The 15,380-nt window shown below is 42.6% G+C and overlaps 1 protein-coding gene across 1 annotated transcript in view; it reads left to right on the top strand.

Annotated features, from left to right (window-relative positions):
- LOC109872761 (cyclic AMP-responsive element-binding protein 3-like protein 1) overlaps window positions 1–11,199 on the top strand; it is a 30,282-nt gene extending 19,083 nt beyond the window's left edge. Inside the window, exons 4-12 of the mRNA XM_020464079.2 lie at window positions 675–759; window positions 2,688–2,845; window positions 3,407–3,556; window positions 3,788–3,846; window positions 4,277–4,345; window positions 6,394–6,493; window positions 6,856–6,985; window positions 7,784–8,033; window positions 8,224–11,199. Coding sequence (XP_020319668.1) covers window positions 675–759; window positions 2,688–2,845; window positions 3,407–3,556; window positions 3,788–3,846; window positions 4,277–4,345; window positions 6,394–6,493; window positions 6,856–6,985; window positions 7,784–8,033; window positions 8,224–8,260 — 1,038 coding nt within the window. The 3' untranslated portion in view covers window positions 8,261–11,199. The remainder of the gene's footprint in view (window positions 1–674; window positions 760–2,687; window positions 2,846–3,406; window positions 3,557–3,787; window positions 3,847–4,276; window positions 4,346–6,393; window positions 6,494–6,855; window positions 6,986–7,783; window positions 8,034–8,223) is intronic.
- The last annotated feature ends 4,181 nt before the right edge of the window (window positions 11,200–15,380 follow it).

Genomic DNA, 15,380 nt, shown 5'->3' with positions numbered 1-15,380 from the left:
CTGGCTTTCTCCTCTTTGACTAAATCTTGAGCTGTTTGAAGGACATCTATGAATTTGGAATTTGGAGTCTAGTGTCTGGCTGGAACGGCAACCTAAAATAAAATTTTTGACACAAAATGTAGGTCAAAATGTGATTATTAAAAGGAAAAGAAACTGAGTTTGTAAGTGGAGGAAATAAACCATTCACACAGTGCACCCCTACAGGACCAGCACGGTGACTCATGCCTCATTGTCCATGGAAGTAATTCATGGTTTGTGGGGCTGAGGTGGGGCTTAGCAGTCAGATGTGAACCCCAGCACAGCTATTACTAGTTATCACTGGTTACCAGGCCTGTAGCCCAGCACACATTACTACAGTACCGTTCCTTTTCACAAGAGTTATTTTAGTTTAAATTCATAGCATATTTAAAGTTCTGTGAATATTTAGGATTAGGACATGGTCATCCGATTTGTTCCAGCTGTAAGAATGAACTCTATAAGTATCAAATGGTGAGTGTCCTGGCTACATGGTCCTCACTTGGATCCCTTCCAAGAACCATTGGTGGAGATGGATTCCCTTTCTTCAGTTATATAAATAGTTTTGAACTGTCTTCAGATGTGTTTACTGTCAGAACCACTTGGAATGTCTCTTGTCCTATACAAATACTAAGCTCTTCATAATACTCTTATTCCAGGGCTCCAAAGAGTTGAACCTCAACCCCACACCTGCAATCAAAGATGAACCCAGAGAGGTCAACCAGTTCCTCAACATCCCTTCAGGTGAGAACCATGACAATAAGCAAGATGACATTAAGGCATTCAAACATCCTCAAGGGCTTATGTATCCAGCTGTTCTAAGAAAGCTTGGATTTTAAGTTGCCCTTCATTCAAGTATTTAGATGCCTCCGTTTCTTCTGAGACCTTTACACACTCAGAGACCCCACCTCTCATCTTAAAGGTTATGTGCAGGAGTCAACAGGCGGCTACCTCCAGTTGATTCCGCCATAGTGCCTTTCTACGAGTGTGTTATTTACACGGGGGGGGGGGGGGGGGTAGAAAAACCTGACATGAAGCGTGCGTCACAGTGACTCACTACAGTGTATTCCCGATGACACACCATTCTTCCAGACAGTGGTCGGCATGTTCTTTCTCTCTCTTATTCAGCTGAATTAGTCCATCTTTGTTAAAGTGAATGGCTAGGCTGTGGTAGATAGGAATAGCAATTACTGCAAGCAAGTGTGACACGTAATGATGTATAATGTGTTCTTTCCCTAATAGGTATTTCACTATGAAACACTATTAGTGATGGCTCATTTCAGATATGAAGTGTTTCCAATTATAACCTGCTAGCTTTTCTTTTTCCATTTTTCGCTTACACATACAGGACGAGAATGCCTCTGTTCATTCATGTAGTATTTTCTGATCTAATTGCTAATGAAGTTAGGCGGAAGAAGCCAACTGAGACTCTAATCTGAAAGTATATTATTAGAGTAGTGGTGCTGGTGATTAAGTGCTCTCATTTTTTTTCGGTGTTGATCAAACCAGCTAAGTAAGATTCTCTTCCCTCTCTTTTTCTATCCTTTCCTCAAGAATGGCAATATTTTCTGTTCTGCACACTAATGCCTTTTTTTGATGTACCAAGATACTATCTTGCATTTCACTTTTCAATATTTCTGCCTGGAGCACCATATTGCCCAATCCTTTTAAAGAGTGTATCAGAGAAACAGGGAAGGACTACCCTCACCTACAGAGGGATTCAACTGGAGTAGAAGATAGAACTGACCAGATACACCTGTAGAGACGCAGCTGGACCTGTTCAGTCACCAGCCTGCAGATTCCAGTATCCCGGTTAAAGAGACACTTTTACTGGTTCAGGGGTTGCAGAGATGGCCTTCATGATGCAGAGGAATACCTCCATATAAGACTGAGTCCCATCTGGTTGACCATAAATCTTATGTTCAATAACCACAGGCCAGCAGCACCACATGTCCAGTCTAGCCCTGCCTCCCTTCGCAGAGCGCAGTCTGAACAATAACGTCTGCATTGTGTCTGCCTCTGCCTTTGACAAAGTCCATTTTCTCCCATTCTTCGCCTCCCTTTCCAGTAATAACAGAATAAAACCTGGGTCCTGTGTACTCTGGACTCACACCAAACTAAATCCAAGGGTCATACCAGCATGGGTATGGCCTGGTGTTTGGGAACTATGTTGGGGGGAAATTCTGCCTGGCACAGATATCTTAAGAAAACACAGTCCTCACCCCATCCCTGTCTGAGCTCCATTCAGATACTTACACAGAGGCTACTGATTGGATGGGAGGATGGGATCAAGCAATAACAATAAGAGCAGGCACTGGCTGCCTTACTTACTGGAATGAAGCTGTCTCTATGTTTGAACTGACTCTGTCCAGGAAGTCATTTGCCATTTTAATTATGGATGTCTTGGCAAAACTGACCGTTTTATGAGGTCTTGGATTTGCACCGCTGCTCTCCACTGTTTAAGTTAAATGAACTATTTTCAGCTCGATCCCACACGACAGATGAAGTCAGACTTTTGTCCCCTCTGTCTCATTATACAGGGACTGTATATCATCATGAGGTTAGATGGGCAGAGGCTTTGAGAATATGGGTCATGTTGCAAGTGATGCATTTCATAACCATTGGAACCCTATTTTCTGCCCCCCCCCCCCCCCCCCCCCACACACACACAGATGATCAGCTGCAGCTCCCCCCCACCCCTCCCAGCAGCCATGGCAGTGACAGTGATGGATCCCAGAGCCCCCGCTCCATGCCCCCTTCCAGCCCAGCCCGCCTACAGGCCCGCTCCTCCGCTGCCATATCCTCCTCACCCCTCCTTACCGCCCCACACGTAAGTACTGAGACGATCCCACTCGCCACACCCCCCCAGCAGCGTACCGTTTGTCTTTTGGTAATGGTGCCAATCAGAGCGAAAGTGAGAGAAAAAATTGTACATCAAGTTGTTTGTAAGTAACAGGAACTATGTTTATGTTAATCCTGAGTCTGTGAGTGTGTGTGAGTGAGAGTGAATGTCAGTGAGTGCATGTGAGTCAGTGTATGTGCGTGCACATGCAGTGTTACAGTATCTAAGCCCATGGCTGATCTATGGTTTGCCTTTCCTGATGACTTCGGGCTGTGCTATGGATGGTTCTCTATCAGTGAAGGAGGTTCCTCCGGCCTAGCTCCAAGCCCTTCCCGTCAGTAGAGTCAGAGCCACCCACGATGAGCTGGGCTGCAGACAAACCCAGCTGCTGGACATATTAGGAGTTCATATCCACATCCTCACACTGACCCTGACCGCCACCCTAGTCTAGTCTCTTCATTAGGAGCTGCCCTGGTGTACAGATACAGTATAATACACACAGTAACACAGTTTCTCCAATTCATAAAATGAATCCTTATTTCTCCACAGAAACTACAGGGCACTTCAGGGCCCCTGATGCTAACAGAGGAGGAGAAACGCACCCTGATCGCTGAAGGTTACCCCGTACCCAACAAGCTGCCCCTCACCAAGACCGAGGAGAAGGCACTGAAGAGGGTTCGGAGGAAAATAAAAAATAAGGTACCCACTCTTACATCCCGGGAAGTAAAATGTAGATTCAGTCCAAAAGAAACTGTACGATTTGCTTCCAGAAAATGTGTAAAACTATTTGTAACCGCAATACTTTTTAAATGTAATTTTTTACCTGTAATCTCAAAGTAGTGTTTCAGCAATATTAATATTTTAATATTCTCCCTTTTATCATATGAGCTGTTATTGATTTGGGGATCCCTCTCTCCCTTCTCTGTCTAGATATCTGCCCAGGAGAGTCGCAGGAAGAAGAAGGAGTACGTGGAGTGCCTGGAGAAAAAGTAAAAGCAGGACACTCTCCCCTTTCCTGTCTGCCAACTTTTTTCCTCCTCTCTCGTCGTCATTCCTGTTCTCCACTTTTTTTCATTTCTCCACTCCTTCATTGTTTGATTGTTCCTTAGCTAATGCCAATGGCGTTTGTCCATTAAAGCATGCGGTCACACAAGGCCATCTGAGTCACACACAATCACTTAATCCATTCCAGCAAAGGCCTCTGTAGATCACTGTTCCTTACCAGGAAAATCCCTGACTTTCCATCCATGGTCATTGTTGTTTTTTTAGTTAATATTTAATACCTAAATACATTACAGCGCTGCTGTATTCAAGCACTGCATTTCAATAGCCCATGTTGTCTGTGATTATCAAGAATGTATATTCCAAATTGTCAGATAGCCATGATCGAATGTATGGATGTGACTTTGTGTCTTACAGGGTGGAGAACTACACATCTGAGAACAGTGACCTGTGGAAGAAGGTGGAAACACTGGAGAGTGCTAACAGGTGAGCCATGACTTTGAGTGACATGTGTGTGAGTGTGTGCATGTGTGAGCACGCTCTGAGTGATGCTAGACACATCCCTGATCCGCCAGCTCCAATCAAGCCTCGGATAACTTTTTCTATTCAGGATAGCTGTGTGTGATTTGACTGCTTCTTCCTTCATTAGGTGGAGACATTTTCACAGTGTCGACCATTGTGCAAGTGCAAGTGATTGGGCTCAATTAAAGGCATCACAGACTACACAGACTCTTAAAGGCATCACAGACTGTGCCAGCCTCTAATTTACAATAGGCATTTCAAGTTGCTTGGATCAAAGTAACAGCGCGACAGTATACCTCTCCCTAATTACAGCACAGAGTGAACCATCACAAAAAGTGCTCACTCAAATCTGCCTCATAATAATTTGAGGCCCGAGAAGGAAACCACAGGCTGACTCAGCTCCTAGCAGGCAGTCCAAATGGAACACACAGGAGCCAGCTAGGAACAACGTGTGGGGCGCGTGTTCCAACAGCATATGCCTTGCCTTGCCTGGTAAAGAGGGGCCAAAATGGGCTTATCTGTCAATGCGAGATGGCAGCCCAACAAGCAATCTGTTGTCCTATTGTGACTCAAGTAAAAATGTTTTTACTAGTGATGTATGCATCTCGCATACAGTTAGCTGGATACTAGGCGCTTGCTGCACTTTAATTGACGACGTCTGAAAAGGTTTGGTTCATGAGGAGGGCCAAGGTTGCTCTTGAGAAGTTGAAGGTGTCACAGAGTCACTCATGCACATGTTTCCCAGTCAAGATCTACTCGTGTTTTTTTTTTCTTTTTCTTTTACACAGTCTATTTTAGTCCCTTGGGAGCAATATGGTTTATAGATCACAACTGTGCAAGCACTGACCAACCATGGTTCAATTCAAACGTGATGATGCAATGGACATTCCTCACATGGGACGTTAATGTTCCGTTTTCCAGAGTTTCCATGAGAATTTTCCTGTTAAGATTTGACCCAAAAATTATAATCACCTTCATATCCCATCGGACCATAACATGAAGCTCTTCTTCTATCATAATTTACTGTATTTTCAATCTCTGGTATTAACAGCATGAAAATAGTTATTTGTGCATCTGGGGTACCCCAAAGGACCAATATAATGCCAGTATAGCTGTTTGCATGTATTTGAACTTTATACTAGGGTTATAGTCACATATTGTGGATATGGCAAATCGTTTCATGGTGTTTGGGTTATGTGAAGGCTAACAATGGAAATGTCTTTTCTACCATTAGTGGAAAACATGCTCCCTCTCGTGGTGAAAATATGAAAGCTCACCTGGTTTAATTTCTTATTGCAGCCTGACCCAACACTCATGCTTGTCTAACATACAGTAATTAATGTCTAAAGAGAGAGAGAGAGAGAGAGAGAGAGAGAGAGAGAGAGAGAGAGAGAGAGAGAGAGAGAGAGAAAATGTATGGAGGAGGTAGAGTCCGAGCGGGCGTCTGCATTGCTTGTGGTTTTGAATTGCTTTCTATTTGGGCAAAGCTTGTATTTTGTGGTGAGGGGTAGAGACTGTGGGAGCTTGGTTCACACACTAGAAATAGAGACGTCTTATATAATTTCCAGCTCTAATTCCTCAATGTGTTATCCTCACATTATCCTTTTTCTCAGAGATGAACTTCAATGTCCTGGATGCTCAGAAGAGCAAGACAATTATGATTGTTTTTGTAATTGTTTATTTTATGTTCAATCTTAGTTGACTTTGTACTCACTCTAAAATCACGGAAATAGCCAGATGGAGAGGGATTATTTGGGGGATTTACAATACATTTCTGTGAAATGTCACTGTCAGTCATCTGTGTGTGTGTTTGTGTGTGTAATGGTGCATGCTTTGTGTTATCCGACAGCTGGAGCTAAACTGGATCATTGTAATGTCTGACAGTCGTTAGAGTCTGCTCTTCTGGAGAACGTTTTAAGTTCACATGAGGATCCTTATTGTAGATTCTGTAAATGAATACAGTTGTATTATTAGTCAATCTGAAACATGTATTCTCTGCCTCCTCTCTCCAGAACTCTACTCCAGCAGCTCCAGAAACTCCAGGTCCTGGTCACAGGAAAAATGCCCCAATCCTACAAAATGGCCTCAACGCAAACAGGAACATGCCTTATGGTACTTTGCATACTATTTATTCTGATACACACATGCACCAGACATGCAAAATCCCATTTAAAAAATGTGGGGGTTTTCTTTGCTCCCCACTGATCTAAGATACTGTGTAGTTAGTGTTCCTTGGACTGGATAGTCACGTCATGTTAAAAAGGGAAAACGACCACTTTGTTTGTGAAAAGACTCACAGCAATGGACAGGGACACTGGCTTGTGGCCTGGCCTACTCTACTATAAAACACAGAGGCGACCCCATGAACTCAAACTGGCAAAAGCCTTCTCAGCTGGAGAACAGAACCTCACTAGCACACTGTTCTCATGTTGACCATGTGCTTTTGTTGATGGTTTCTGGTTCCCTCCCGCCAGGTGGTGGCGCTGTGCTTTTTCCTGGTGCTGGGCTCCCTTGTACCTTGTCTGCCTGAGCTCTCCTCCCTGTCTCATACCGTGAAGTCCTCCTCGCCCCTCCCCTCGGCTGATGTCTACACAGCCAGCCAGGGTATGTCCCCTACCCCTCACCTGTCACCTAGAACAGAGTTTCAGGAAACTCGGTCCTGGGACCCCTCACGGGTGCACGTTTTTTTTTTTTCCCCCCCTAGCACTACACAGCTGATTAGAATAATCAGAGCTTGATGATGACTTGGTTATTTGAATCAGCTGTGTAATGCTAGGGGGAAATAACTAAACGTGCAGGACCAAGTTCGGGAAACCCTGACTTAGAATAGTCCACCATCTACAGCATGACAAACACAAAGCCTTTAGCTTGTTGTCCCATACATATCACATATTTTCTGGTCGCATGTTGCTTGCCTACCAGCACTTCCAGAAATAATGTCAAAGGGAGCATCGTGTGGTTGAATTACACGTCAATGTGGCGTTACATCTTATCTTGTAGTGTTTCAAAAGCGACAGACTCAGGCGAGTATGTTAGCTGAAATCCCAATATCTTTCCTTCTATTATAATATTCAGCTTGATGACCACAAAATGGAAATCATACATGGACCTACTGGCTACTCAGAATTGGTTGGTGAGGGCTGGGTTGCTTTAGAAACCTGAAGTCAGCATGGCACAGGAAGCTGTAATGAGTTGTTCTCCCTGTAAAACTCACACACCTGCTGAATAAAGATGTCCGCCCTGCTCAAAACCATTCCATTCTTCAAAAGAAACCGACTTTTTACTGTTTGTTTTTCATTTTTTACAATATAGGAATGGTTCTATGTTCCTTTGTTGTGTTTGGAGGATCAAGGCAGTGATTAACTTAACATCCTCTATATATCTCTGTCTGTGTCTGTTTAGTCCGCTCCCGCAGCCTACTCTTCTACGACGAGAGCTCCTCGTTGGAGGACGGTCACGGGGGCTTCCTGAAGATGGAGGGGGACGGCTCGGAGGGGGCGCCCCTCGACTACACCGAGGACCGGTCGGCACATGACAGCCACGGAGGCGAACACGAGAACACCAAGTACCTCAGCAAGGTTCACTCCGATCCGGTGGACTACAACAGGACCGGCGCCCAGTTCCTCCAAGAAGAGCCGCAGTACCACAAAATGTAAACTGAGGCCAGACAAGTAGGGCTGTAGACTCTGTCTCCATCTTTGTTAATGAGAAGATTCTCACAAATTGCTCTTCAGAACAAGGGACTCATTATTTTATCAGTGCTCCTTGTAATTTTAATTAATGTGATTGTTAGGTTACCAGAGTTTTTTGTGATACTGATGGACTATTTCTCCCCTCCACAGAGAGCCAAACCCCGAAGGAGGAGAGGAGTACTTTTAACCTTGAGGGGCGGAGCTGCCAAAAACACAGGCTCTCCAGACTCCTTACCCATGTGGATGTGTAGTGACATTACGGCGCCCCCTAGTGTGCCACCCCCAACCCACCTCTCCCTGCACTCCCTGACCTCCTGCAGTAGCTCCCTGGCCTTCCTGTTCCATCCCATTCCCTGAAGTCCCACCTGATAGAGAGGATGAAGAGGGTATGTGAAGAAGATAGAAATGACGGGCAACTCCAATCAAAGCTACACAGGAACTTTTCATCTCTGACTGCTGTGTTTGACTGGAGGCAGAAGCAGGGAGTGAGAGGGGTTTGAATTGAGTAACTTGTTGAAACATCTGTGTGCTCTGTGTGTCTGTCTGCACGTTCAACTGGGTGAGTGTGGTTGCAGTGCTTCTGTTGCAGATGAAGTGCTCCTCAGATTCCATCACACTGTTGCTTTTTCAAGGACTTCTACAAATATTTAGAACACAGGGGGTACTTCAGGCGTAGGGGGGATCTATAGCGGATCTATAGCAAATTGGATAGGAGGGTGAGGGGGATAGGGATGTGGGGTGGTGGGGGGGGGGGTATTTATAATTCCAGTTGTTCTGTTCTAGAAATTCCCTCTCCTACTTCACAATTGGTCATGCAAATATTTTAATACATACATTCCAAAGAATGTCCTCTTTTACCTTTTGCTTAAAGCGCTTAAAATGCACTCTATTGCCTCATGCTAGAATTATACATCTTTCAAAGGCATTTATTTTTTACATTTTACCACATTTTGTCCCATAATGTTTAAGCTTGTGTGTGCATTGCACTTTTTTTTTCTTCAGGTCGACATTGCAAGCTAATGGGTATAAGTGCCTTCAAACTCTTTCAGTTTTTGTATTCTCACGCCGTCCACATGGGGTTGTTCATTTTATTATTTGACTCTTTATGCAAACGAAATCATATGTAATATATACGTATTATTGGCATCAAAAAAGAGCATATTTATTTTATGCAAAAAAATATTGTGAACTTTTCTTTTTATGAATATCAATTATGACGTCATGTTTACATGATCTTGTTGTCTTAACTGTTACACAGTTTGTCTGTTTTTTGTATTTATTTCTGTATCAAGAAAGTTTTGTATATATTGCAATCAGTGTAAATGCATACCAAGGGTGTACAATACTTCCTCACTGGAGGAAAGGGTGTACAATACTTCCTCACTGGAGGAAAGGGTGTACAATACTTCCTCACTGGAGGAAAGCCTTCTCTAGTCCAAAAGACTCAAAACTGCCCATCTTTACAAAAATAGTCAAAACACCACCACAAGAATACATTTTCTCCACAAAAAAAAATGAATGAATATCATCATTATGCCAAAAGTCCATTCAGCCCTAATGTCATTGTGAATGTGAAAATAGAGTATATTTTAAATTGAATATCAAAGTTCAGAATCCACTGGGGGTAAAAAAATAAAAAATAATAATCGCATCACGATTTACAGTAGTGCCCAGAAAAACTGTTCACTCTAAAGAACACTGTTCTGTTGATAATGATTCTTAAAAACAGTCACTCCAGCAGCAGAATAATACAAAAAGCTTTTCATGCAGCGTTTTTGTTGTGAAGAACCTTGTTACATTGAATAGAATATATTCTGGTGTTCCCTCCTCTTCCTGCTGTGTTGTTTCAGGGCGAGAGAGGGAGAGAGAGATTGTGTAAGGAGTGAGTGGGGCGGCCCCACTGACGCTAAATGAGATTGCGTAATGCTAGGCAGGAGGGTTTGAGTAGACAGCCCAGGCTCTGTGGAGGAGGCATGGAGGATCTGGGTCAGCCAGTGGCCTTGGAGTCTTAGCTTAACGTCCAGTCTGTTGCTCTTCATAGATTTCACTTGCTTATTCACAACTGTGGCTTGTCTGTGTATAATCAGGGGAGGCCAGACGCACAATCCTTTCATGTAATTAATATGTATTTTACTCTAACATGTCATTAGATTTGCATTATTCATTTTCTGTCAAATGGTTTGTAAAATCACTACCTGCCCTATTAATCAGAGCCATATAATTTCTAAGTCGGTTTTGTTTCCTAGTTGTCGCCTGTCTTATATCTTAGTGCACATTACCTGACAAATGTAGAGTTGGTTAACTGAGTACACTGATAATGTGTGTATATTGAAAATGTCGATTGCTTCCTGTCAAGATACTGTTTGTCTATGTTTGTCCTTTCGTTTGATTAATAGATGTGTAACTAAGGTTCAACCAGATGCTCTGGAAGCTGTCCTGCCCTCACCCACTTGCCTTCTATAAACACACCTTTTACTGATCAAATGGTTGCTTAGTTGTCCCAACCCACCCCAGTCCCCTCTATCCTACCTGCTACACCATCTTTAGGTTGTCTTATAAAGCAGTGCCTGGTATAAATGACTGCTACTCTATATTCTATAATCTGTCCAATGTGCTGATCTTGAACAGGCTCTCTGATGACTGTGTCCACACTAAACCATTGGGATCGTGCATGACACAGTAAATCAAGTCCGACTGAGTTATCTGGTTGAACCAGGGTCAATCTTTTGTAATTAGTCCCCCAAATGTGTGGTAGAAACCTGCTTCAGAACCTGTGTGAGGGGTTTTACAAGGCTATTCAAAGTGAAATGATGCAAATCTTACCAAACATTCCATGAGTTTGTTGCCGTTCGTAATGTGTGCCCTTTTGTACATAAGACAAAGTGAATGCTTTTGCTGTAAATAAGGGGATGTATTTTTGTATTTGAAATGTATTTTGGTATTCACCTGGCGCCTTTGGGAAGGAACTGGCCAGTTGCTGACCTTTCACACTGTGGCTGTACAAGTAAATTGCATGTGTTTCTGGGTAAGCCACAGGAGCCTTTCTGTATTGCCTTTCTGTATCAGTCTCTTTAATAGTAAGTAGAGTTAGTATCAAGCAAAATATAAAAAATTGCATCAGCATAACACCGTCTCCTTCGTTACTGTGTCTCTGTGCCCTGATATCATTGAGAAACGCATTCGGTGCAATCATTTGCATTCCTTGCAATCTAGTTTTGGTGCCTAGTGGTTGTTATATCATTGGGAAGTGTCAGGCAAGCTCTATTCTCAGTATCGCCACGAGAGGTCGGACTTTGTTAGTCCATCCATTTGGGCTAACCTGATTCTAACCCCGTCATCGCTCAAAAAGTAGACCACTCTTTGCTTTTCTTAACTGAACCATAAAACACTAGCACACAAGCCCTTACCCAAGTGGCTGTCTCCACTGCATTACATCAGAACCTAGCATAGGTGTTTGTTTGGTATCAATGTAGAAATATGAATAGAAAACCAGGTCACATCCTCCCTGGAAACATAATCACAGCTCTAAAACATATGAGAGCTTGGAACAAGCCACTACATCCAGAGGTGGCGAGCCAGTTCAGTCACAAGGATTCACTGCCAATCCAGTGGCAGAATATCACGTACATGTGATAGAAACCTAAATGTTTATATACCCCCTTCAAATAAAGTGCGGGTGTAATTTCGGGACCACGGGACAGTATTGTGCATAGGACGGCTCGAAACTGCCCATTTGCCGTAGATAGCACACGCATTTGTTTTTTTGCTATATTTGTGATTTGATAAACACATCGCTTCCACCGAGTAGGAAACAGAATGTCCTCTTTCCCACTTGTTTACTGCCTATATATCAACTACATGTCAGTGTAATAACTCACTCTTTGGATTAGAAAAGAGGGAAAGGGCTTTGTCCCAATAGCATTTACCAGACAGCTTTATGTAATCCTCATACAGTCCTTGCCTTAATCTCTGTATAAAAGGCCAGAGAAGGGTTTTTGCATCCTCATGTTGAGGTGTTGCTCTCCCGTGCGAATCTTAATATAGCTGTTTGTTTTGCACACATAAAAAAGCCTCCTATGCCTGATATATGACAGTGATGCACTTAGATTGATCCGTTTTCTCTGCGCATTGGCTCTGTTTTATGGAGAAGAATATTTCATGTGTTCTCTGTTACCATGAAAGTATACAACAGCTTTGTCCCGTGATGGGGTATTTGATTCAGGACTCAAGACTGGGCTGCCATGGCAAAGAGCAGACAATTATAAAGACTGGAAATCCCGGGCTGTCTGTTTCTCACTCATTGTGACCCTAGGGAGCGGTTGTAGGTGATGAGAGTTCCTAGTCCTCTCATTTCCATGGAAGTGTCAATTCACAGTCTAACCTAGTTATCTCTTCTTCATCCAGCACAAACCACCTGAGCACACTTCTCACCACAGTACAATACAATGATTCTTTGTAAAAAAAAATATTTAAAAAAACTGACTCTCTAGATTGAATATGCACTGTATGAAACGTCTAGTATGAATGATGGGAATTGTGGAGTGCATTCTTTGGACTGGACTAGCAGTGACACACTGAATAAGTAAATGTTCAGCTTCAATCCAGCTCCCAATATATCACAAACCGAGGTAAGTAGTAGAGATTATTCCACTATCTTCGCATGCTGAAGAGTCTCTCGATAAACACCTTTCTCATATAGCTAAAACCTAATGTCTTGTCTAAATAAATGAAAACAGCGTTTGATCTACTCCATTACATTTCTCACATTTCCAAGGAAGTCGATTCAAACTGTCACTAAATCGCCTGTCACTAGTCATTTACATGCCCCAAATGCATATAAAGTATAATTCATTTTTCTATTTATTTGTATTTAGTCTGTTATTTCAGTAGGGCTCTATACAGAGGTGTGGCTCCCTCCTATTGACTTTGGGCGGTGGAGCAACTGTGTCATCCAAACTGCAATGTAAATTAACTGTATGCATATGCATTCCTGATTACACAACTATATGTTTGGAGCGTTACATTGTCTATGGCAGGTACATGATACTTTATATACATGCATATTATTTGTATATTTTTAATTTAACCTTGATTTAACTAGGCAAGTCAGTTAAGAACAAATTCTTATTTACAATGACGGCCTACCCCGGCCAAACCCTAACCCGGATGACGCTGGGCCAATTGTGCGTCACCCTATGGGACTCCCAATCACGGCCGGTTGTGATACAGCCTGGAATTTAACCAGGGTCTGTAGTGACACCTCTAGCACTGAGATGCAGTGCCTTAGACCGCTGCGCCACTCGGGAGCCCAATGCCACAGAATAGAAAGCAAAGCATGTTGTATCCATGTTATAACATACACTTTGACTCGAACCCACCGTGGGAAATTAAGAGATTAAAGGACGTACATTGATGTAGTGTTTTCCACATACATACATACCTAACATGATATCTGCTTTAGTTCACTGTGATAACAGGACACGGGTGGTGCTCTCAGATGCCAGCCATTAGCCAGTGTCTGGGTCAGCCCCCAGAAGATCACACAGTGAATTTAGAGTAATTCCCTTTTAACATCTCTCTATCCTACATAAGATCCTTAGCTGGAGTGATCGACCGCATCCTAACGCCCCATAAACTGACCGTACTGAAAAAATACCCGGATCCATATAGCTGTGCTCCGTGCCGCATGGATTGTGGGTATTAGAACAAAGTTATCTGTTCCTGTCCACATTCAACTGTCCCCTTTTGACAAACTAAAACATGTTCTTGGCTACTTGTAAGTCATATTTTAACTCCCTGTTTAGGACAAATGGTCGGCATTTCCAACAATCATTCAGGCATATTTAATCTTGTGGCTGCGATGGTCTGACTCACTGGGTAACACCAGGTCACACACTGTATAACAAGAGCCCAGGAGAGGTCAGACATCGATTGCCCCAGTTCCAGTGTAACCGTTTTCATATCCATCGTCGTTGTACTAATCATTCAAATAGTTCTAAATTGCAGTGGGTCCAACAACTAATTAGGCCCATACATATAGTCTAACCCTAACCCTAACCTATAACAAAATGCTCAAAATAACCCAATCAACTGCAAATGATCTCATGGCACTGTTTTGGTGTAGTTTTCCTTTGGGATCATTTGTGTTGGGCAGCTTCCTGTTTCCTAAGGAATTGCATTAACCAGCTCAACCAGTTATACAGCCCTTTGTAAGGACGATTTGATAAATGGCTTAACGTAGGTTATATTGTGTGTAGCATGCCGTGGTTGACTAACATAAGGTTACACAGGTTAATCATCACTCAGGCCTTTTCAAAGTATTGTTTGAGTTAGGCCACCACAGTGACGTAGTCTTCCTAATAAAAAAGCCAACGGCCAACTGTGAACAATGCAATGGATCAATGTGGTAACATACCCAATTGAAGAAGAGTAGCCTATAGGCCTAATTGCATGTTTGGTTCACTGGAAAATAGAAAGGAGGTTGGAACAATTCCAGTTTAACCTCCAATCTTTTATTTGATTGGAAGTGTTTTTATTTTCTCAGAAAGAGTTTACAGAGATGCCGCCCGACGCCCGTGAATGCAGAAGTTAGGGGAGAGACCAGTGTGTTGTGAACAACATAAGCATGAGCAACAATAGTGGAATCGGAGGTTTGCCTTCTAAGTCCCCCATTGAAACTGATGCAAACTGATACAAATATTTAAATCATGCCACAATTGTACTACATAATGCTAAGCAAGGTTGGAATGTTGTTACTTCAATTTAACGAAACACAATTATTTATTAATTTGACACCAAAAAAGTACAAATCTGTTGAAATCGCACTGTGGATGTAAAGACTCCAGGAGTTCCTGGATGTAAAAATGTTTGACCAATTACAGTTTATGTGACAAACCAGCATAGCAAATGTAGAGAATCTTGTACCATCTAAACTGCAGTGAAAATATATTTTCAATAGCCAAAAAATATTGTCTTTTCAGCTGTTTGAAGCTGGTGTACAAAACAGAAAGTAAAAGCTGGAAGCATAGAAATAGAGCACATAGAACAGATCTACAGCTTCTTAGACTTGCTTTCAATGAGAATGGCAGATCTACCTACACACAGTTCTATGTGAATTATGAAAAAAAAGATTGCAGTCAGAGTGCACTATAACTGTAGTATGCTGCAAAAACTAACACCGTTTTTTTTACTGCAGTAATTTTGCAGTGTAACTGCAGTTACAGTGCTGTATAACGGCAGTTCAGCTGCAATACACTGCAGTTATCCTGCAAAAATAGGCGGGGTTTAGGATTTTGTAGCTGTGGTAA

The sequence above is a fragment of the Oncorhynchus kisutch genome, linkage group LG3 (assembly GCF_002021735.2).
Source record: "Oncorhynchus kisutch isolate 150728-3 linkage group LG3, Okis_V2, whole genome shotgun sequence".
Lineage (NCBI taxonomy): Eukaryota > Metazoa > Chordata > Actinopteri > Salmoniformes > Salmonidae > Oncorhynchus > Oncorhynchus kisutch.
Note: the sequence above shows the minus strand (reverse complement) of the source record. Positions and strands in the feature narration are given on the sequence as shown.